Source organism: Gymnoscopelus braueri (genome assembly GCF_963280865.1).
Source record: "Gymnoscopelus braueri genome assembly, chromosome: 6".
NCBI lineage: Eukaryota > Metazoa > Chordata > Actinopteri > Myctophiformes > Myctophidae > Gymnoscopelus > Gymnoscopelus braueri.
The window spans coordinates 52,045,486-52,070,107 of NC_137607.1; the positions used below are offsets into that span (position 1 = coordinate 52,045,486).

At 41.3% G+C, this 24,622-nt stretch overlaps 1 protein-coding gene across 1 annotated transcript in view; it reads left to right on the top strand.

The window, feature by feature from the left end:
* hcn2b (hyperpolarization activated cyclic nucleotide-gated potassium channel 2b) overlaps positions 1–24,622 on the top strand; it is a 247,604-nt gene that overhangs the window by 221,552 nt on the left and 1,430 nt on the right. Inside the window, exons 6-8 of the mRNA XM_080431574.1 lie at positions 5,256–5,402; positions 5,875–6,115; positions 18,147–18,311. Of these exons, the coding sequence (XP_080287700.1) occupies positions 5,256–5,402; positions 5,875–6,115; positions 18,147–18,311 (553 nt within the window). The remainder of the gene's footprint in view (positions 1–5,255; positions 5,403–5,874; positions 6,116–18,146; positions 18,312–24,622) is intronic.

The window sequence follows — 24,622 nt, forward strand, 5'->3', positions numbered from 1 at the left end:
AGCAGGAATTGTGTTGTAGAGTTCTCAATTTCAACCCGAGCCCCATGGGACCAGGGGCGTCACTACCGTCACGCAGACAACACGGTTGCGTTGGGGCCCATGACGTTAGGGGCACCTCCCCACCCAAAAAAAAATTAAATGAATTATATATTTTAAAAAAAATAAACCTGGGTGTGCCCCTTAACATTGTTACAAAACCGTTGTTTATGTACCCGAAATCCGTCACAAACCCGCGAAAAAAGTATCAGAAACCACTAATGCACGCACGCTGTGCGCGCGTGCATGCGCGTTCATGAGGGCCCGTTGTGACCGCCTCGCGTCGGGGCATACTGTTGCCTCGTTACGCGACTGCATGGGACCCGACAGGTTTGGGCCGGGTTTGGGCCCACAATTTATACAAAATGTAGACAGATGTCGACTTCTTCAGTAGACTTGATTACTTGAGACAGCAGGTCTTCAGAACACAACTTCTCATGTCCTTACGAATACCAAGAAGGTGGATCATATCACTCCAGTTCTTAGATCTTTACACTGGCTCCCCATGTCAAATAATGAATTTCAGAATGTTGGTTTATAAAGCATTGAATGGTTTACGGCCAAAATACATTCTTATCTTGTGCTATATCATGAAACATCCAGACATCTCAGGTCATCTGGGAAAGGTCTGCTTTATGTTGTCAAAATCACAACTAAATGTGGAGAAGCAACGTTCAGCTTCTATGCTCTATATATCTGGAACAAACCCCCTGAAAACCACAGGTTCACTACAAGTATTAGATCACATTGTAAATATTATGAATAGACATCCAACACTTGAGCTGCTGTTCAGTGTCAGCATTGCTCAACCTTGCGTCATGGCTGTTCTTTGTACTTTGCTTGTCATAGTTCAGTCAATTAAAAATAAAATGTTGTTGCCATACAAGCACACATGGATGCATTTACTGTACACAACTTATCTTCTAGGGTCATTTGACGATAAGCAACCATTTATGAAAGTGCAGCATAATAAAGGCAGTGATATTTGTTGTTATATTGTATGTGGTATCGTTGAGGGAGTATGGCCCTGGAGAGGATCTCCCTTCAACCCCCTATACTGTATGAAGGCTGAAGCACAGCCGTTCACCAGCCTTCCATAGAATGATGACTCACTGCTTAACAGAGAGAGAGAGAGAGAGGCCCTTTTCTGGCTTTGACACACACACACACACACACACACACACACACACACACACACACACACACACACACACACACACACACACACACACACACACACACACACACACACACACACACACACACACACACACACACACTTGAACCTCACACTAGGAAACCACAGCCGAGGTGTTGCTCCACGATTTCCACAGTTCATTCATTCGTATGTATGCAGTCATGATCATTTATTGTCCAGTGGATTGGATCGTTTCATGTCTCAGTAACCCGGGAGAAACAATGGCCCAGGAGAGGAAAGAAAAAAAGGATGCAAGTGTGAATGTGAGTGTTAGCTGTGGTGGAAAGTAACTAAGGACATGTACTCAAGTATCGTACTTAAGTACAATTTGGAGGTACTTTTACTTTACTGGAGTATTTCCAATATTGAATGCTTTTACTTTTACTCCACTACAATTATTTGAAAACTTTAGTAACTAGTTACTTTGTAGATTTTGATTATTATTACAAAACAAGCATTAACCACTTCATCCCTATACCGTGGCTATTTGAAAATAGCCGATCTACAAGCTCACAACGCGTCGATTTGCAACCTGTTGTGAGCTTGTAGATCTGCCATTTTCTTTACATTTGTATACATTTTGAACGCATAATGAGTACTTGCTTTTGGTACTTTAAGTATATTTTGATGGCAATACTTATGTACTTTTACTCAAGTCAATTTTGACTACCAGACTTTTACTTGTAACAGAGTATTTCTACATTATGGTATTGATACTTTTACTTATGTAAAAAAATAAGAGTACTTCTTCCACCACTGAGTGTGAGTGCGTTCGTGCGGGTCTGTCTGTCAGTCTGTTTGTCTGTCTATGAGTGAAATACTTGCAGAGCAGTGAGAAGTACTCACATGTTTTACTTGAGTAAAAGTATCAATACTGCAATGTAGATTTACTCTGTTACAAGTAAAAGTCCAGTTTAAAAAATGTCATATAATTGTAGTGGATTTGCCTCTGAGTGGAGTAGAAGTTGTAAATAGTTGTAAATACTCAAGTAAAGTACAAATACCTCAACATTTTACTTAAGTACAGTATTTGAGTAATGTACTTGGTTACTTTACACCACTGCTGCAGAGCATTAGGAGAATCCTCCTGGGCTTTAGGAGAGATGTCGCTGTATCTCAACAACTTCATCACAATTCCCTTCCACTCTGACCCAATATAAATAAGAGATGCTCTTGTGACTTATTTATATTGTGTCAGAGTGGATGGAGGACAAAGATGTCTCACTCTCTTTAAGGGTCTCCAGAGATCCAGTTAGTCTGCGGTCTAATGTCAGATCTTCAGGACAGAACAAGTTGTTTTTACTGTACGAGGCACTATGGGATGGTCTGTCTGGGAGCATATCTCTCTGAGATGGTTAGATTGTTTGAACGTGGACCTGAATGTATGCACTCCCTGCAGAGCATTAATATCACATAATTAAAACCTTGCCCACACCAATATCTACTTGTTCTGCATCTCTGAATTGTGACCTTCTGATTATTCCCACCAAGTTTCACGAAAATCCACCCATCTTATCTCGACTTTGACCTTACAGTTTACAGTTTAGGTATTTAGCAGACGCTCTTAATCCAGAGCGATTTACAGTAAGCAAGGACACAAGATAAAACATCATGATACATCATAATACACATAATACATCAAATGCATAAAAATAGTAATCTAATAATAAACTAATACATAAGTAAACCAAGAACCTATCATCAGCCTACATTGAAACTATACACACTATAGGACGCCAGGTCAACAATGACCTGGCATCTGTCTACATAACATGTTATCTAAGTTACATTTTAGCCCTTGCAGAATCCTGCAAGGTCAAGGCTAGGGCAAGTGCTACTGGCTGAGATGGAGTCTGAAGACGTGGGTCTTCAGATTACGGCAGAAGATCGGGAGTGAGTCTGCAAAGTCTTGCAATGGGGAGTTCATTCCATAGTTTGGGAGCCAGAAGGGAGAAGAGTCTGGGACGTGTGGAGCGTTGTCCTGGATGTTTTAGCGAAGGTTCTGACATGGATTGTAACTGTCACGCATGCACGTGCACACATAGACATGAAAGGGGGCTTGAGCCCCTGCCCTTTTACCCGTTGCTAAAAAAAAGTGCCCTCCAGACTGGGAAAAAAAAAGGACGAACATTTCAACTGCCCCTAGCGGCCTAACGGTAAGGCTGACGGAAATGCCAGTGGATGTGTTGGATGCAGCTCAAAGTGAACTTTTCTCAGGTATCTAGTTTGTCGCCGTACGACCTTCCTAGCCCGAGTTATTAAAGAAAAACGGGCGACAATGGCCAAAAATCGGCGATCGAAAATCGGCGAAAGTGGCCGTTTTCAAGATGTTTTGGCCATTATCTCTGGAATGGAATGTCCAATCTGCTCAGTTCAAAGCTTGTTGGGTGCGTGACTTTGAGTCGATTAAGCACGCAGTGATACCTTTTCGGGTTTTTGGGCCTAAAAGTATGATAATTGTCCGTGAAACAAAATCCAAAAAGTGCCCTTTTGAAATTCCAGCCCCTGCCTCTCCAAATCCTTCTGCACGTCCCTGCTGTCACGGGGCCCTATAAACAATAACAGTGACATTGCAGGCACACAAACTATGCAACTGCTTCTAGTTAACATCAAGCCGGCTTGGAAGTGTCTTAGGGTTCTGTGTTGTATGTTTCCTTAACACCATCTGTGCATCGATACATATCACACAGACTACATTATTCATGGGTTTGAAGTTTTTCTATTTATTGTAAACTGTGTTAAATGACTGATTGTTTGTCACCTGTCTGTCTCTCCTCTGCAGTGCTGGCAATCCTGTTAGATTGGGGGGTGCCAAGTACTGTAGTAGAGGAGGCAGGGTTTTGACCATGTTTAAGAGTAGTAATTTTGTGAATGAATTGGTGCCTGGGAAATGTATTTGAATTGTTGGTAAATTCCTTTATGCAATTGTGTAAGTAACTCACAGGCCATGGTGTAGCTTGTTTTGGTAAGATCCACCTGGTATAAAGTGCAGGTTGGGATATGCCAAGTTTAGTTTGTGTTGGGCTGGCAACAGACAACAGCCAGGGGAGAGGGGCTGCAGGGCCTTAGTTAGAAGGTATAGCACCACCTGAGTTGGTTTGTACTTCATTTTTATGTCTTTATTCTTTTATTCATATTTGGTTAAAGTATGATATTTACCTAGGCCTGCACTGTAAATACTGCACAGGAATATTGGTGTTGGTTTTTGGGGGAAATAGATATACCCAAACTACATTCTGGACTTTTGTCAACTTTTTGGAACCTTGGCCGTTTGACCAACTTCACAGTGACCTTTACCTTTTGAGTTTATTCGACCCAAAAGCTAAGCATCTCTTTGGGACAGCCCAAAGAGATGGCTGTCCCAAAGTGGGAATCTGTAGGCCTTACAGATTCCCACCAAGTTTCATGAAAATCCGACCATCCATTCTCACTTTTTGAGCCAACATTTAACCCATTAAGACCTGGAACGCATCTGTGTCATTTTTTGATTTGAGCTAAAAAATCATTATTTTACACTTTGGCTATTCAAAAATAGCAGATATACAAGCTCATAGCACGTTACCGAGCGCAGCGCTACGAGCTTGTAGATGTGCTAATTTTGAAAAATCGTGAAAAATGTGTGCAAATCTTTGAATATATAGTGTTTTAAAGCGAACATTTTTAACTCAAATCTTTGCTTTTGGGGGTCCCTGGAACAAAATATTTTGAGATGGGGGTCGGCGGCCAAATACATCATTTTGGGGTCCTTGACATGAAAAAGTTTGAGCACCACTGACATAGAAACATACCTTTTTCAGAATACTGTTGGGATTTAGAAGACATTTGTAGAATTCACATCAACAATGGGTTAATCATCTATGCATGGCTGATTATGGCAGACTGATTACAATACCCTGCCACGTATTGCTGCGGCAGGATAATAACACACCTCTGATGATGATCAAAGAAAGAGCTCAAATTTATTTTTCACATGATTAAAAATTCTTCTCTTATGTGGTCCCCACCCCCTTCCATCTCCCAGTATAAACAAGTGGAGCAGTACATGTCCTTCCACAAATTGCCGGCTGACTTCCGACAGAAAATCCATGATTACTATGAACACCGGTACCAGGGCAAGATGTTTGATGAGGAGAGTATATTGGAGGAGCTTAATGAGCCACTGCGAGAGGTAACAATGCAAAAACACACACACACAGGCACAAATGTACACCCACCTGCCCAACACACACATAATAGAGATAAACTTTCACAAACACACACACACACACACACACACACACACACACACACACACACACACACACACACACACACACACACACACACACTGCCTTGTTATGTTATTTTGACACACATATTACCAAGAGTCAAAATTACTCTTAAAGGTCCTTACACACCGGGGCGATTTTTTCGTGCGAATAATACGCTTTTTTTTAAAACCTTATAAAGTCAATGCAAGCGTACATGGCGCGAAAAAGCGGAAAAGCGAAGCGAAAAAGCGTCTTTTAATTATTCGGAACGAGTCCGAATTTTGCGTATATTCGCCACATTCGCCGGTGTGTAAGGACCTTTAGAATTGAGGATTCTTTTTTGGACAAATAAATGACACCTTTAACATTTTTCACCCAATTGTCAATCAGGAAATTGTCAACTTCAACTGCCGTAAGCTGGTGGCATCCATGCCCCTTTTTGCCAACGCTGACCCCAATTTTGTGACGGCCATGCTGACCAAACTAAGGTTTGAGGTCTTCCAGCCTGCAGACTACGTCGTCAGGGAGGGCACCATTGGCAAGAAGATGTTCTTCATTCAGCATGGTTCGGTCACTGTGCTGACCAAAGGAATTGTGGGAATGAAGCTAATGGATGGGTCTTATTTTGGAGGTAAGATGTCTACATTGGAGTGTTTGTTTTGTTTTCCTGGACTACTATGCTCACTGGCTGTCTGTATTTCTTAAGGGGTGAACACTATTTTATTTCCGAGTCTCCAAACGTAAAAACTGATGACGAATACAGTCAAATGCTTAGGTATTTGAGCAATGGACTACTGTTGAAATCATTTTTGCTTTCTGCTATAGTTTTACTTGGGTTAAGTAAAAAAAACTAAAAAAAAAAATACTTTAACTTTTTTAAACTGTACTTCTACTTTTTACTCGAGTATATTTTTGAGCTGTAATCTACTTTTCACTTCACTATTTGCCATTTGGCCATACCACGTTACTGCGGGGATCAAAGTGTAGGGTAAAGATCATGCAACAATCACCTCTGCTTTTTTGAGCAGGTTTCTCAAATGGTAATTTTTACCTTCACTTCGGTACCTTTTTTATGGGAGTAATTGTACTTTTACTTGAGTACAGAATTCCAGTACTCTACCCACCCCCTGGTTTTACTTAGTGCAGAAAATGAACAAGAAGGTCTCTGACTCCCAGAAGTGAGAGAGTGTTTTCAATGGGAATGGAATGGTAGCAACAACAGGACAAGGAGAATATAAAGCCAATCTGGGAACCCATCTGCAATTCATTTTTCTTTTTTTTGCTGAATCTGTCTTGAGAGATTACCCTGAGAGTGACTGAGTGTTGTGTGGCCTTGGAAAGTCCCACCTTTCCAAGCTGTTCTCTATCTGGGGACTATTGCACTGCTGTTGCTGCTATTCACACATAAACACACATGACACATGCATGCCATGCAGGTACACAGATAGTACACAAACATGCATGCATGTGCGGACAGTCACGCACACACGCAATATCCTACGTTTTTATCATTATTAATTGTTTTCAGGTGAAATTAAATAAAGCACCAAGTTAACACATTGGGTGCCAGCATTTTTTCATAACAACTTACCGTGGGTGCCAGCATTCTCCCCATTGACTGCGCTTTGCTGTTTAAAGCTCTAGACTCCACGACGAGCAAATCCACGTAAAAAAAAGCATCCACTCAGGTAGCGCGATGACCCTAGCTACATCCTGGAACGATAACATTTCACTCGCGAGTTACAACGGGGGGGGATCGCGCATCGCGCATGACCGGTTTTCCCCACCGGAAACAGATTCGGAGATATAGGCGTTTTAAAGAAGGAAATAGACAGGAAGCGGATGGGGAGCCATGTTTTTGTTTCCGGTGATCTATTTGGCCTATCCTTCTCAGGATCACAATGGGTACTCCCAGAGCTGCTCCAGCCCCTCCCGTGTGGAAAAAAACCCAAAAAAAGACTCTAAAACCGAAGGGTATTTGGTTTTGGCACTGGCGTAACTATTTGCACCTTTTGCAAAACCGTTTTAATACGGTTTTGGCACCCCATGTGTTAATTTGACTTTATTGACACACTCGTGTGTGTGTGTGTGTGTGTGTGTGTGTGTGTGTGTGTGTGTGTGTGTGTGTGTGTGTGTGTGTGTGTGTACTAGTTACAGACTTACAGTGGGTCAGAAGCTTCAACCTCCTGTGTCTCTTGTGTAGTCTAGTCAGTGTAGTTCCCAAACCTTTTAGCTTATTTTTTTTTACTAGGGAAAATAGCAGATCTACAAGCTCACAACACGCTGTGATGCAACACGATGTGAGCTTGTAGATCGACTATCTTCACTATTTCTTAAACATTCATTTTGTTTTTGAATTTATGGGATTTCTTAGATTTTTGGTATTTATTTATGAAATGATTTAGATAAATGTCTGGATTCGTTTTTTGTTTTTTTTATAACTCAATTTTTATTGGAACAAAAGGTTTTCAAAAGACAAATACACATACATGAAATACAAGACAGAACGTAAAAAGTGGGGGGAATGAAAAAACAGTAACATTAACAATAAAATAAAATACAAAAGATGGTACAAAAAAAAACAACAAGAAAGAAAACAACAAAAACAAAAGATTAGGCTGCAGTCTACAATTTTTTGTTATTTTTCAATTACTTATTGGTTATACATTGTCCATGGGCTGAAAAAGAGATGACCACTTTTCCCAGTATTTGTGTGATTTGTCCTCTTGTAGTCTGAGTATGAAAGTCAGTTTTTCCATATTGTATATTTCCCTTATTATGTCCATCCAATTGTCTTTAGTTGGGGAATCCTGTTGATACCAGCGACGTGTGATCGCTTTCTTGCTTGCTGCTAGAAAGATTTTGATTAAATATTTGTCAGGTGTCAAGAAATCTTCAGGAATATTTCCCAACAACAACAAGGTACAAGTCTTAGGTATCTCAAAACCAAGAACAGTCTCTATGGTGGCGTGGATATCTCGCCAATATTTTTGAATTTTGGGACACTTCCAGAATATGTGAGCGTGGCCCGCTTCCATGTGGCCACACTGTCTCCAGCATGGTTGATCTGTTTTCAGTTGCTTTGATTTAATTTTAGGTGTTATAAAAAAACGGGTTAAATTCTTCCAGCAGAACTCCCTCCACATTCTTGAGTTAGTGGTCGTATATTGTGTTTTACACATATTTTCCCATTCATCTGTAGTAATATTGATCTCCAACTCTTTCTCCCATTTAGTTTTAATATACTCTGTGGAGTTAGTTCTGGCTGATACCAGGCCCTTATATAATTTAGACACTGCTCTTTTGGACTCTTTTTTATAGGCCTGGATAAATACCTGAATAAGATCCCCATTTAAAGCCCCAGGTTCCAGTGGTCTCACCTCTCCTAAATAGTATTGTCGTATTTGTAGATATCTAAAAAGATCTTGGTTGGTTAGATTATATGTGTTTTTCATTTTTTCAAAACTCATGAGCTCTTTGCCTTCCATGATAGTATACATAGAGGTGAGACCATCTCGAGCCCACCGCCCAAAAGTTCGATCGTATAGTCCAGGTTTAAAATCTGGGTCGAAAGCGGGCCATCTCAACACTCTGATTGTCCTCTCCATTCTATTCTGTTTAACAATTTTGAACCATATCTTTAAAGTGAATACCGTGAATGGGTCTAAAGTGGCATGGTAGGATTCAGCCTGTTCTTTACTTCCAATTAATGTCTGAATAGGGATGTCAATTGATTTAGTTTCCAAATCTTTCCATTTTGACTCAAAGTCTTTATCACACCAACATATTAAAGGTCTTATTTGTGCCGCATAATAGTACTCCCTCAGATTTGGCAGGGACATGCCCCCCCTTTCTTTAGGGAGTTGCAATGTTTGGTATCTGATTCTTGGCTTTTTTCCATTCCAAATAAATCTGGATACCATTTTATCCCATTCATTAAACTGTTTGACAGGTACCTCCACCGGTAGAGATTGGAAAAGATATAATATTCTAGGAACAACATTCATTTTGACTGCTTCTATTCTAGAACTTAAGTCCAAGGGTGACAGAGACCATCTTTCTATATCTCTTTTAATTTGGGTGATTATGGGTTGATAGTTTGCTTCATATAATTTGGACAGATCTTTAGTCAACCATACTCCCAAATATTTAATTGATTTTGAATTCCAGTTGCAAGGAAAACACTCCTTTGTTTCTTTTGAAGGCATATAGTTATAGGATAGTAATTGCGTTTTTTCCACATTGAGTTTGTAGCCTGAAAGTCGACCATACATTTCTAAAGAGCTCATTAATTTGGGGAGGCATGTGTCAGGGTTTTTTATATATATTAATAAATCATCCGCGTATAAGGCCACCTTATGCTCTGATTCCTTTATGGTTATTCCCTGTATTTGTGGGTCTTCCCTAATTGCTTGAGCTAAAGGCTCTATGAAAATCGCGAACAGTCCAGGGCTACAGTTACAGCCCTGGCGTACCCCACGTGTCAGAGCGAACTGGTTTGTTAGATGACCATTTATTTTTACTCTTGCTGTGGGTTTTGTGTATAATGTCTTGAAGCATCTTATTGATTCCTCCGTAAAACCTAATCTTTTGAGTATTAGGAATAGAAAGCTCCAGGATACTGTGTCGTATGCCTTAAAGGAGTCTAGGCTTACTAAAACTGATTTTAACTTGTGTTGTTTAATGTGGTCCATGACATGTAACGACCGCCTTATATTGTCCTGGGTTTGACGACCACGGATGAAACCTGTCTGGTCATTATCTATTAAATCAGGCAGAAAAGTCTCCAAACGTCTCGCCATAATTGACGCATATATTTTATAGTCAACATTCAGAATAGATATTGGCCTATATGAGCCGCAGAGTTCCTTATCTTTGCCCTCCTTGGGAAGAACTGTTATGATTGCTTCACTCCATGAAGGAGGAATAATCCCCTCCTTTAGAGTCGAATTGAAAGATGATAAGAGTAATGGCATGATTTCTTTTCGAAAAGTCTTAAACCATTCTCCCGGAAGGCCGTCACTGCCAGGCGATTTATTTGCTTTGAGATTAGATATTGTCTTATCTATCTCCTCTATTGTTATTTTCGCAGTCATGATCTTATTTTGCATTTCTCCAATAGAAGGCAAATCTAAGGAATCAAGGAATGACATTGCAGCTTCATTATTAGTCTGAGGAGGTTGTGTGTAGAGATTCTTATAAAATGACTCAAAGGCTCTCTCGATATCATCCAGTTTACTGGATACTTTTCCTGTTTGAGGGTCTTTGATTTTATGGATTGCGTTCTGGCCTTGTTGCTTGCGTAGCCGTCTGGCCAATATTTTAGTAGCCTTTGGGCCAGATTCATAATATGTTTGTCTTATGAATCTATATTTTTTCTCAAGGTCATTTTTATAAACATCATCAATTTCCTTCCTTACATCTCTAATCTGTTGTAGTAATTGTTTATCTAGCGTGTCTTTATGCTGTTGTTCCAACTGTTTTAATTTCGTGGTTAAATTTTGATATTTTAAGTCCTTTGCCTTCTTAAAAGTTGATGTGATAGCAATCATTTTCCCTCTAAGTACACATTTTGCTGCGTCCATTAGTATTGTTGGATTCACTTCACCATTATCATTGTCTTGTATATATGTTTTAATTTCGGATCTGATGCTGTCAGTGAATAGTTTGTTATTTAACATGCCTGTATTAAGTCTCCATAGTGTATTTCTTGGTCTACTGTCTAGGTGTAGGGTCAGATAAACAGCAGCATGGTCCGATACGTCAGTAGTGCCCAATGTGCAATCTCTTATTCTATGTCTGTCACCCTTAAACATGAATATATAGTCAATTCTTCTATGTACAGAGTGAGGAGCTGAAAAATGTGTATAGTCTCTCTCAGACGGATGAAACTCTCGCCATACATCAAACATTTCTGCCTCCCTCAGTAGGGTATTTATAATTTTTGTTTGAGTAGATTTATCTATCTTGCTATTTGTTGTATCCAATTTGCTAAGAATATTATTTGTATCTGAAGCACAAATCAATATTCCTTCCGATTCCGTTGTTATCAAATTGAATATATTTTTAAAGAACACTTTGTTACTCCCTGGAGGGGCATATACATTCAGCAATGAGACAACACTGCCCTCTAGCTTACATTTTACCATGATATATCTCCCGTCTTTATCAATATATTCCTTTATAAGTTCCACATCCAGGGAATTTGGAATTAAGATCGATACCCCTCGCTTATTTCCTGATTTACAAGAGCTATAGAAAGTGTTTCTAAAGCCAAATTTTTTAAGTTTTTCATGTTCCGTCTGAGAGAGATGCGTTTCCTGCAAAAATATTATTTGTGCCTTTTCACGTTTTAGTTTACTAATGACCTTGCTCCGTTTTACTGGATTATTCAGCCCATTTACATTGAGAGATATCACCTTAAAATTTCTGTCAGACATTGCAATTTTTCTTCATAGTAATATTGATGCATACAGCCCAAATAAAAACAACAACATTTAGTTAAACAAATGCACTCAAAAAAGAAAAGGTTGTTCAACAAAACACATACAACATCATGTGGCTTCCAAAAAAAAGTGCACTCTTGCCACTTCATAACTACACCCTGTTGGTAGGGTTGGGGGGGGGAAACAACACTCTATGTGGAGGCCCCCCGCTGCTTGTGGACTTTGTTCAGCAAAATCCACTCGAGCTGTGTCCAACTTACTTGTATGACCTGCCTGAGTATTTCCCCTTCGGTCTAGTTATTGTCAAAAAAGAGTCAATTGAATCATGTAATTTTAGAAAAAAGTAGAGAGAAAAAAATAATCACAGGGGGAAAAAAAAAAGGAATTTTCCAGTAAAAAATAATCATTATTACGCCAACTCGATCCTTTTTAAAAGAGATACTGTGCTTAGAAAAGAAAAGATGACCTTAAACCTGTCTAGGGACCCCTTAGCCATTATTCACACTTCTTAAGCCATTAATAATCTCACATTTCACGTATGGAGTGAGTATATTTAAAGAATTTCTGAGCCTAGAGATTTTTTGGAAAAAATTAAAAGGGAGAATTATGTTCAGTGTATACCTCTAGCCTCCTAAAAAAAATTATTATCTTTCCACAAGAAAAAGAACCATAGATTAAGGCACGTGTGAACAGTCGCGCCTATTTCGCGTATTTAAAGTAATTTAAGGGGTAAAAAGAAAAGCGGTTTTATATACAACTTAAATAAAAGAAAGTACAAATAATAAGACACGTTTTTATGTCGGTGATAGTTATTCAAAAGATCGACAGAGCCTCTTTCAAAACAACGCAGGTCTGGGAACCCGCGGCAACAATAAAAGCTAAACTTATTTATCGGCTCATCTGTCGTATAGGAGCTAAACTAACAACCTAACAGTCCACCTAACATTAATCCTGGATTCATTTGGCACACTTTTTTTTCACCTTTTCTACCTTTTATGTACCGTTACTCCACTGGAAAGCTTTGAGTTTTTCCTTTGCGCGATGTGCTGCTCCTCTGCTTCTCGGATTTCCTCCGACACGCTGCCATGGTTGTCTCCGCTGTAGCTGCTGAGCCTCCGTCTCCGACGTGGTCGAAGCGTCTGGGGCCGGTTCCTCCACGGCGATCCCTCTGTTGGAAAGCTCCCTCGCAGCTTCCCTGGCGTCATCGTAGGTGCGTGTGCCGTTGGTCCACTTAATCTTGATCTTGGCACCAGGTGTCTGGAACTTAATTCCTTTCTTTGTTAATGCCGATTTAATTCCGCGATATTCTCTTCTCTTCTGTACCACTGCAGTTGGGTAGTCATGGTCAAAATTTAGGCGTTTGCCCTCAATTTCAATTTTCGTTTGCCATGCTTTTTTTAGGACCATCTCCTTGATATTGAACTGCAGAAAGTTTAACACAATGGATCGTGCTGGAAACTCTGGACCTCGCTTTTGGGCTAGAGATCTGTGAGCTCTTTGTATTTGTAGGTTGGTTTCTGGTGGTAGGGAAAGTTCTGTCATCAGTAGTTTCTCGATGAATTCCTGGACCGTGCCGTCCTTCTCCGTATCTTCTGGGACATTGTAGACCCTCATGTTGTTTCTCCTGGAAAAACCCTCGAGCTCTGTTAAGGCTTCTTGTAACACTCGCTGTTGCTCCAGAGACACGAGCAGCGCGTCCTTTACGGTGCCGTTCCACCCTTCTGTCTCTGCTATACGGGTTTCTGCTTCGTCGATTCTCGTGTCTTGCTTCTGGATGTCTTTTGTGGCGTCGTCGAGTTTTTTATCTATTTCTTGTCTGAAATCTTTGAGGTCTGCCATCAGTTCTTTTTTAAGTTCTTCTTTGAAAGTGCTTAACTCACTCTTCAGGTCCCTTTTAAGATCCCTTATTTCTTGAGTTATGCTTTCCATTCCCTTCTTGATTAGGTCAGCTGTTGTCTCCTCGTTGTCGCGTTGTCCGTCTTGAACCGCGTCTCTTCCTTCCTCCATTTCGGTGTTTTCCGTGATGTCTTCTCGAATATTTTTAACTGTTTGACTCCTTGTTTGTATCCTCTTACTCATTACAACAACATTTACTGTATTTGAAACTTTTTATCTCGAGTTTGAAGAGGTTTATTTCGTTGACCGGGGAGAGCTGAAATCTCAAGCAGCCATCTACTTAGCCACGCCTCCGGAAGTCTGGATTCGTTTTTAATTCATGAAAATCTAAGATAGTTTATTGGGGGAAAAAATATATATCTTTTGAAATAATGAAAAACAAGATTTAGGAAATGAAAACAACCTGGTCTGTCCAGTGGGTCGAGTGCGTTTTCCACTCCAGCCTTTCTCTGTGTACTCGATGAAGATGTAAATTATGTAAATGCACCGCTCTTTCTTGGCGCGTGTGAGGGTGAATGTCCGGTGTAGAGTGGTCGTCTCGTTGTGGTGGCTGTTCTTTTACTTCAGTGGTTCTCAGACATTTTCATATCAAGGAACCCCAAACTGACACGTATTTGTCTGCGGACCGCCATGTGAAAATATTTTGTGCCAGGGACCCCCATAAAACAGGATGTGTGTTGTTAAAGAAAATTGTCACAATTTGTCACAATGTTTCGAAAATAGACGATCTGAAAGCTCCAGCTTGCAGATCGTCTATTTTCGAATAGCTGATGTATAAAATAGGGTTAAAGTCCTTTAAACTGTTCCTCATTTTGCAGGGGACCCCCTAGCACACACTCAAGGACCCCTGGGGGTCTCCGGACCCCACTTTGAGGGGTTTTACTTTTTACTAGGTCTAAAAAATTCCACCTCCCTGTACTGTATGTTCCTGTACGCTCTGCTCGCTTCTGGACACGCCTGAGCTCTATGGAGATTGGAAGCGTCCACTCCTATAGTGCAACGTGCCCCCCCCCCCCCCCCACACACTTCAGATGGAATCTCCCTGCTACTCCACTCTATATTCCCCACTGTCAGAGAATGTCGACCCCTCTGTAGGCAGGGAGCCAACGCGAGGGAGAGGGTACACGGTTGTCAGGACAACAGCCAGCCCCAGTCCAGAGAAGTGAAACGGAGGGAAAGCGAGAGAAGGCAAAGGGGAGGGGGAGGGGGAGGGGGGGGGACAAGTGAATGTAATGAAGCATAGCTGTATATCTTAGAATATTGAATGTGGTCCCCTCGCCCAGCTGTCTCTGCTGCTGTGTGCTTGGAGGCAAACCTGAGGAGTTACTGTCCACAGATCTTTTATTTATTTATTGGAGAATAACCATTTTCAAATTCAGCCATTAACTACTACAGTTATCCATTGATTAAAATTAAAATTTAAATAAAGCACAATATCACAAGATAAAAATGAAATGACAGTTAACAATAATACAAAGAAAAAACAGACAAATAGAAACACTTAACATTACTCCCACCCATCCATCCATCCACCCACTTACCTAACCCCTACATGCCTTAGAAATGAATAAATAAAAAACAGATCCATCATCTTAACTTCTCCAAGCAATAGGATTTTACAGGTCATTCTGACTGCATGCCACAACTACACACTCACTCTGCTTTCATATTCAGGACCTGTAGCCATTAGGCCTGACCTCCATTATTCGAATAGTCGACGACGACTAGTCAGTCGAGGGGTGTCTGAGTCGACTGCCAATCTCTTAGTCAAATTATGAAAATGAAAAAAATATTCGACTGAGAGATTGGCCTAGTTTGTTATATTAAAGGTAGGGTAAGTGATATTTTTTGGTATTTTTCTTTTTTTGGTTAAAAGGTTAAAGTACTATATTTTTATAGTAATCATTGCTACAGAGCGTTTGTTCGGTCACAGGGGTCTCTCCAGCTCTTTAGTAAACAGAATATAAATACATTTTCAGGTAGGTGACAACATTTAAGCCAATCAGGAGAGAGCACTGAAAATGCATTTTCTGTTTAATAAAGGGCTGGAGAGACATGGGAGACTCCTTTTACTGAACAAACGCTCTATAGCAATGAGTGCTATCAGAACATAGAGCTATTTTAGCACTTATTTTAACAAAAGTAAATCACTTACCCTACCTTTAATTAACTAATAGTTTGCCAAAAATAATATATATGTTACAAGGAAATTGGAAAACCAGGGAAATTGGAAAATCAGGGAAATTGAAAAAGGAGCGCTCGTTTTCACCCCCCCCCCCCCAGGCAATTCTGTAGAACCAACACTAGAGGGCAATGCAAGCCACACTAGACTAGAGCCCCCCACCACACACACACGCGCGCATGCACACGCGCACACACGCGTGTGCATGCGCACACATGCACATGCACACATGTGTGTCGTGGATAGTAACCCATGAAAAGATCTATTCTCCCCCTATCGGTTTACAACTCGGACGGCGCTGATTCGACTAGCAGACCATCGACCGGTCGGCGCGGGCACTCGCGCCTGGCGGCACTCGGGCGAGCCTCCTTGGCCTCAAGCCCTGCTGAGTCGGCGCACCTCCGTCATGGACAATAACTATTATCACGTGTGCGTGTGAACGCGTGTTCAGCGTTCCCCTAGTGTAGCTTCCTGGTTGCTATGTGGGGGGAACAACAAAAGCCAGGTCCGCCTCGCATCAAAGCCCCGCCTCGCGCCGCCTCCTCCTCCTCCTCCTCCTCCTCCTCGCGCGGCCTCGCATCAAAGCCCCGCCTCGCGCCTCCTCCTCGCGAGGAGGAGCGCCTCGCGTAAAAAACCCTGTCTCGAAAAGCCCCGCCTCGCGCTGAAGCCCTGCGCCTAAAAACGAGCATACCTTTCCAATTTCCCAACGAATGCCAATTTCCCTGTGACATATACATCATTTAAGAAACCAACCAAGTATATGTTAAATCAGACATTAACACATTGACCGCCGGGCCCGTAGTTCTACGGGCCGTTAAATCCAACGGTTAAGCGCCGATCCCGTAGCCTACGGGCTGTGGTGCTTTTTCCTTTTTTTCGAAATTTTTTTTTTTTTCAATTTTCTAGGGGGACCATTTTCAGTGTAACACCACCCGATGTCGACCGGAAGTGCGATCTCGTTTTTTGTTTCCCGTCTGTCTCCATTCTAAGTCGTACACAAAAACCCCTGTAAAAGCCCCTGTAAACATGTAGTTTTTCATCCTCGCATTTCCCATGTTAACATAAACGATCAGAACTCAAACATGGCGGCTCCGTTTGACACGCGGTCTCGACGAGTAGACACCAGGACATGTGCCCGTTGTTTACAAACAGTGGATCGCGCAATCTAAAGGATTTTAACGGGGCCTATGGCGACCTGAAAAAAACAAAAAACAACAATAAAACGTTGGCACTGGTGAGTACATTATGAGATTAACCTCTGGCGGTCAATGTGTTAAGCACTCCTACAGCCCAAATGGAATGTTCCTCTATTGCATAACATCTTTTTTGCATGATTCGACTGAGAGATTGGCAGTCGAATCAGTCTGATTCGACTGCCAATCTCAGTCGGATCATGGGTGTTGCATTAGTCGACTATTAGTCGACTATAAGCAACTATTGGCCAATCAGATTTGACTATAGAAATCCTTAGTCGGGGACAGGCCTAGTAGCCATGCATCATTTTTACTAACATCCTGGGTCCATACAGTAAAGCCACGATCAGCTCAAACCGTCAGGAGGTTAGATTCTAGGTTACTAATTCTTTAATGCATGCACATTTCATTTGACAGTACAGTGTCTCTAGTCTGTCAGCTGTTTTACAGTGGATGATTTGTATAAATGATGCTATATCATGCTGTCTATTTTGTACTACTTGCGGTTTGTCAGGGATTGTATTGTGTATACTGTAATCCTATAATGTGTATAATGTTGGCATGCAGTGCAATGGAGAAGGGCTCATGCAATATAAGAGCACAGTCGTGCACACACACACACACACACACACACACACACACACACACACACACACACACACACACACACACACACACACACACACACACACACACACACACACACACACACACACACACACACACACACACACACGTGTGTGTCAGTGGCTCTGAGCCTCTCCCTGAAGATCAAAAAGCCTGTCTCCTCCAGCCAAGAGGTATTCCTCTTTAGGCTAGCGAGTCGATAAAATGTCTGGCTTTAGCATACCTTCCCGCACAGGAGACCCCGGCCGTGACATATAATAAAACATTACGTTACATTTTTCACCACCTGTTCTTTCTGCATGTCTCTCCATTTCCCAGAGATCTGTCTGTTGACCCGAGGCAGAAGGACGGCCAGTGTGCGAGCGGACACCTACTGTCGTCTCTACTCTCTGTCTGTGGACAACTTCAACGAGGTGCTGGAGGAGTACCCCATGATGAGGAGGGCCTTTGAGACGGTCGCCATCGACCGCTTGGACAGGATAGGTAAGACCACAGTTCACTGTAAAGTGTTTCATTGATTTCGATAAGGATTTCATTGCTCATGCCAATAGTCCGTTAAATTACGCCAGGTCGGTCCAGTACAACACAGTCGGCTTGCAAAACTCTGGTATGAATTGCACATGGCTGCCATGCTGAATATGGCAAAAACCAAGCACTGTGGAGTGTTTGATGCGCACACATGTAAATCCCGGCCCTCTACATTTGATTGGGTAAAGCGCGGCCTTCTTCCTGATCTGAAGGCACGCCCACTTGTAGCCAATGTGCATGGGTTGTCAACACGGCTCCGGACAGATCCAAGCGCAGCTATGGATCTGTTCTTGAGAGATTATGTTTTATCAGACCATTGAATGGCCAAAGTAGGCGACATACTGACCTACATGTGATTTATCAGACCATTCATTGGGTGTTATCAAGACCGACGGAGATGACTTATAAAGTTTCAGTTTCGGACCATGACGGAGGCGCGCAGTCTCAAGCGAACTGGAGCCATGTGAGGGACCACCGAGAAAAGCTAAAGCGAGCGAGTTGCCGTCTCGAACGTTGCGACGTTCGCTTGAGCCTACTCAGCGCTGTTTGAGTTATGTACCGATAGGCACAGAATCGTGAAATCATGTTGTGGGGACTGCTCTGCCTCCGAGTAGGTCAGTATCTCCTGATTACGCCCAATGAATGGTCTGATAAATCGCGGGTAGGTCAGTATGTCGCCTACTCGCCCATTCAATGGTCTGATAAAACGTGATAATGTCCCATTCAATGCATTGATAGCATTCGAAGCCGGTGAGCAAGACTCACCAGATTATATTACCTCCTTTGAAGCTTGTATGAAACACATTCTTGTGATAGGCCTAATGAGTGTGACTTTTCACTGACTGTATACAGGTATGGTTTGTTGTTGAATTATGTTTTTATTTACTATATCAGTGCTTTGTGCGCACTCCTTTCCCAATACAGAGGCAAATTCTATACCCCCAAAGACAGCCTACCTTCGTGAACACGGCTTGAAATTTTGACTTGCCCATTTGACTTGCAAACCGCTGGTTTAGATATACAGTAGGAACATAACAAGCAGCATGCGGTGGAACTGAGGGAAGGGCTGAGGAAATGTATTCATGGCTGTCAATCATTTATAATTCCTTGAGTCTGTCTGAAACATTGTAATTGGTCATCTCCTCTTGATACAGTATCAGATATATTTGTAAATTGGTTAATGATGACGATTGATCACCTTTGGAAGAAAAACGTTGAGTCAGTCTCCTTGGGTTGATTGGACCAATGGATTCATTTACCCATCTGTTAAAATGTTTGCTCAGCAACAAGTTCCATCATGGTCCATTCTTGGTCTGAACACACAACAGTGCAGGCACTCAGGCAGCCACGCATGCACATACACTCACACGCACGCACACACACGTGCGCGTGTGCACGTACGCACAGAGTGCTCTGTCTAACTACTTTCCTGAGAGTTGTTAACCTCCACCTCATATCGTCTACGTCAGGGGAGGGCAACTTTGATGATGGAGAGGGCCACTATATTTCCACGCTCACTCCATGGGGCCACGGGCAGACACGTCTTATCTCCATATGTTAACTTTTTTCGTAAATGAGTGCCGTACTTCGCCATTCTATGTCACACAAAAGTAGCAAAAATAGCCGATCTACAAGCTCAAAACGCGTCGCTCTGCGGCGCGTTTTGAGCTTGTAGAGCTGCTATTTTTGCTATTTTTGAATTAGAATCCTGAAAAGTAGAATTAGCATTTAATTTCAAATGCATTTACCGTAAATTTCGGACTATAAGCCGCGACTTTTTTCCCATTTTTCGACCCTGCGGCTTATATAACGGTGCGGCTTATCTATGGATTTTTACAGCTAACGGCCACTAGGGGACCTCCTAAATCTATGGATTTTACACCCGCGGCTTATAGTCCAGTGCGGCTTATACATGTACAAATCATTCAATTTAGCTGCTGCGGCTTATATTCAGGTGCGGCTTATAGTGCGAAAATTACGGTAGTTATACTTATGTTAACTTTATGAACTCAAATACAAATACATTGGACATAAAAAAGACAATATAATTTGAATTTTGATAAAAAGCTGTGAGCATGTAGATCTGCTATTTTCAGAGCACAACACCTGAGCACAACCAAGCATAAAATAACTTGTCTTTTAGTTCTACTGGATCTCTTCTCCTCTCCTCCCTCACTAACATTTTAGTCTAGTTTTTATTTGTTGACGAAAATGTCAATATATTTAGTCTTAGTTTTAGTCATCATAGCTTAGTTTTTATTTCGTTTTCATTTAGTTTTCGTCAGTGAAAAACGGTAGTCGCCAACAAGTTTCGACCTGAAGCGGTCTTCATCAGGGCCAAAAAATCCCTGATGAAGACCGCTTCAGGTCGAAACATGTTGCCATTATTTTTAATCACTTGTACATCGGCTATTTTCAAATAGCCGCGTGTGTGTACTCATGTGGCCTAGCCGCTTCTTTTGGGCTTGTTTTCGTAGACCTGGCCACTTGTTTCTCTCATTCTCTGGCAAAAAAAAATATGGCAACACTGTCCATCTTCACACTCCTCTCTGCCCTGCCTCCAAGGTCACAAAAACCCAGCTGATGTCACATTGTCCTAATCACATGATCACACTTCACATGTTTACAAAAGCCTCCTGTACCCGCCACCTGCCAGCTGTTGCCATGGCAGCCTGGATACCACACATGAGCAGGCTTCAGTCACACATCCAGTGGGAGACGAAAGCCCCATTCGTAATCGTACTTCGGTGTCGTGCGCAGAAAATAGCAGATTTACAAGCTCACAACGCGCTGTGAGATTGTAGATCTGATCGTTCAAAAAAAAGTTGAGTACTTTTAACTTTTGTACTGTAAGTCTATTTTGATGTCAATACTTTTGTACTAACATTTTGAATACAGGACCTTTACTTGTAACAGGGTATCTCTACATTGTGGTATTGCTACTTTTACTTCAATCTGCGTACTTCTTCCATCACTGAAGAATATGAACTAACTAACACATAAACTATGTGTTTGGCAGAGAATGCATCTGGATCAAAGACACACAGCACCAATCGGCACCAGGGGAATAGACAGCATTATAGTCGAAGTAATGAAGGCAACAGAAAACTAATGATGCATGTGCAAATGATGATGATTAGCTCTCATCCGATTAGCAATACAATGTTTTGTTCTTTGAAATAAAGAGTGTTTCTGTCTAACACCCCCCTCCATTTAAATATCCATTTGTTTACATTTAATTAGACGTTTTCTTCAGTGATTCAGGTCTAAAACCCTGATCTGGTATTTTCCTAAGCCTCTATGATAAGGGCTGCTAATCTAGGATCAGTTACACATCATGATTATTGGTGAACTCAATTCGGGCCTGTATTCTGCTCCTTCTCAGAGGAACAGGATCATAAATGTGCTCTTTAATCCCTTGTATCCCTTCCTTTATTGATTATTCATGAAGCTGAATCCACTTAGTGGAAGGGATTGTCTAGTCACTTATTTCATATTGCAGTATTATTACGTACATGAATTACATGTTATTACCGTACGTTGACACATCAGATTTCCAAACTAGGCTTGTGTTCTTAGTCATGGAAAATATGATTTCTTAATGAGAAATGCCTTGAGGGACAGTTGCAGCAAATAACCCCACTTAATAAAGGCACATAGCAGGAATGAATGGGTGCTAATAATAGTGCGTTTGTCACTTGAGGACAGATTTAGCTTGCATTTTTGTGCATGTTAAATTTGGCATGGCCTGATAAAGATGCATGGCTTGAAATCCCCGAAAGACTGACAATAGAAAGATTGTAAAATATGGATGGGAGGGCAGGAAAAAGGCGTATTTTGTAGCCAGCGAAAGAATTGGTGCATCATCGTGAGGCTGCCCGCTTTACAGCAGAGCTACTATTAAAAACGACGTCAGTCTAATCTGATTTAGGTCAAAAACAAGTTAAACATATGTTTATAATCTTCAAGAGCTTATTTATCATAGACCTTAAATAAATTAACCTAATTAACCACTTTAACCCTGGCGTCCCAATTTTGTGCATGTCATTATAGTCAAAAATGTAAAATAAAACAAATCGAAGAATTTCTTGGTACTTGGAACTAGAAGTAAAAAGAAATAGCCATAGTGTGACACATCATGAGCTTGTAGATCTCATGTTTTAGAAATCATTTTGAGACATTTTGTTAAGTGCTCATAACTACATGGCGACAGGCATGCATTGAACATATTTTGGAAGCTGTTAAGATTTGAGTGATGGATTCATGATCTCTGCCGCTGCTGGCATGAGCTCTGTGAAGGAAGCAATTTCAGCTGCAAATTGGTTTCTCCTCCAGCGCCAACGCATGCCCAACAACAAGAACACACACACACACACACACACACACACACACACACACACACACACACACACACACACACACACACACACACACACACACACACACACACACACACACACACACACACACACACACACACACACACACACACACACACATCAGTAGCTGACATACTGTACTGCCAAACAGTCACCCTCCCAGGGAACAGATATCACATGGCCTGCACAGATGTGACTCTGCAGAAATCACTGACTGGCTGCCTATCTCCACACATGTGAGCAGTGGAGGAGATGGTCTCTATACTGTATAAATGATTTCCCCCCCCCTTCTGTTCTCTCTTCCCCCTTTCTCTACTCCACCCCATGCCTGTATTGTACGTATGTCTATCCTTTCAGTTACCCGGCCCCCTCCCCCCTCTCTCATCTCTCTGTCTCATCTCCCTTTATTCTCTTTCCCTTTAACTATTTATCTCCCTCTCTCCCACACTCGGGGACAGGCTCCATGTGTGGAGGAATGGGTCACATTCTGATATAAAGGTCATAGCATGCATTCATTTACCCCACACTGTCAAGAATCAGTGAGAGTAAAGGATTAAGCACACACACACACACGTACGCACGCACGCACGCACGCAGGGGCTTTTCTCACAACAAAGTTATAAATGTGTCAAGTCCAAGTTGTAATCGATTCTCAACATTGATTTCATATCATCTTGTCTAAGAATTAACATTAATACAGTAGAGAGTGGACTTGCCAGTCAGATTACCAAACACATATGTATACAATACATGCACACACAGACGGACAGAGGCGAAAACATATTCTCCGGCCTTTTAAATATCAGAACAAATGTCAAATATACATACAGTTTACTGTAGCTTTATATTCAATTGCAGACAAAGTCAGATAACAGCTAAGAGGATATAGATGGAACATAACTTTGATTATCAAGTTAACTGAGTTCCAGCTATCTCTTATCCTCTTATGTTTCACTGGTCCATCTCCAACCGGGGAGTCAATTGAGTGGAATTGATGGAGTGTTATTTAACAGCATCATAAGGTATTATATAACCATTGGGAGTTATTTAATGCTGTTCTGAATAAACACTGTCTGGGAATGAACTAACATATCGATTGATCGATTGATTGATTGATCTTTATTGATCCCACTGGAGAAATTCAGCTGTTATGGCAGTACCACAGTTATGAAACACAGGACAGATACAGAAGAAGAGATACAACTAAGAGTAAAACAACTGAATAATGAAATAAGAGTAAACAGGTAATAACTTACAGGGATTAGCAATAAAGTACCAAAATCCAAGGGAGACTTAGGGTCTTGCTTGGCCATCTGCACTTGGACTGGCCGGGCTGCATGTTGTATGAGCTACAGTATGAACAGGTATAAAAATAGTCAAAGTGCACAAAACAGTTTATCAAGAGTATTTAAGGTAGGGTAAGTGATATTCTTTTGTTAAAATAAGTGTTAAATAGCTCTATATTCTGATCATTGTTAATAACAAGAGTCTCCATGTCTCTCCAGATTTTCAGAAAACAGAAAATGCATTTTCATGTCGGTATACCAATTTGATCCAATCAGGAGAGAGAACTCAAACAGGATAAGGAGAGAGAACTCAAACAGGATAAAGGACAAGTGCAATCGGAATTGATGACACAAAGAAATGAGCAGACAAAAAAGAACTGGAACACTATAAAATTTAAGCTGATAAATGGGTACTCTCTCCTGATTGGCTGAAATGTATTTGGCCACGCACCTGAAAATGTAGAGAGAGATGGGGAGACCCCTGTTACTGAGCAAAAACTCCATAGCAAGTATTACTATCAGGATACAGTGCTTTAACCTTTTAAAACACTTTTAGTTTTAACCAAAAAATATCACTTAACCTACCTAACAGTTCCGGGGT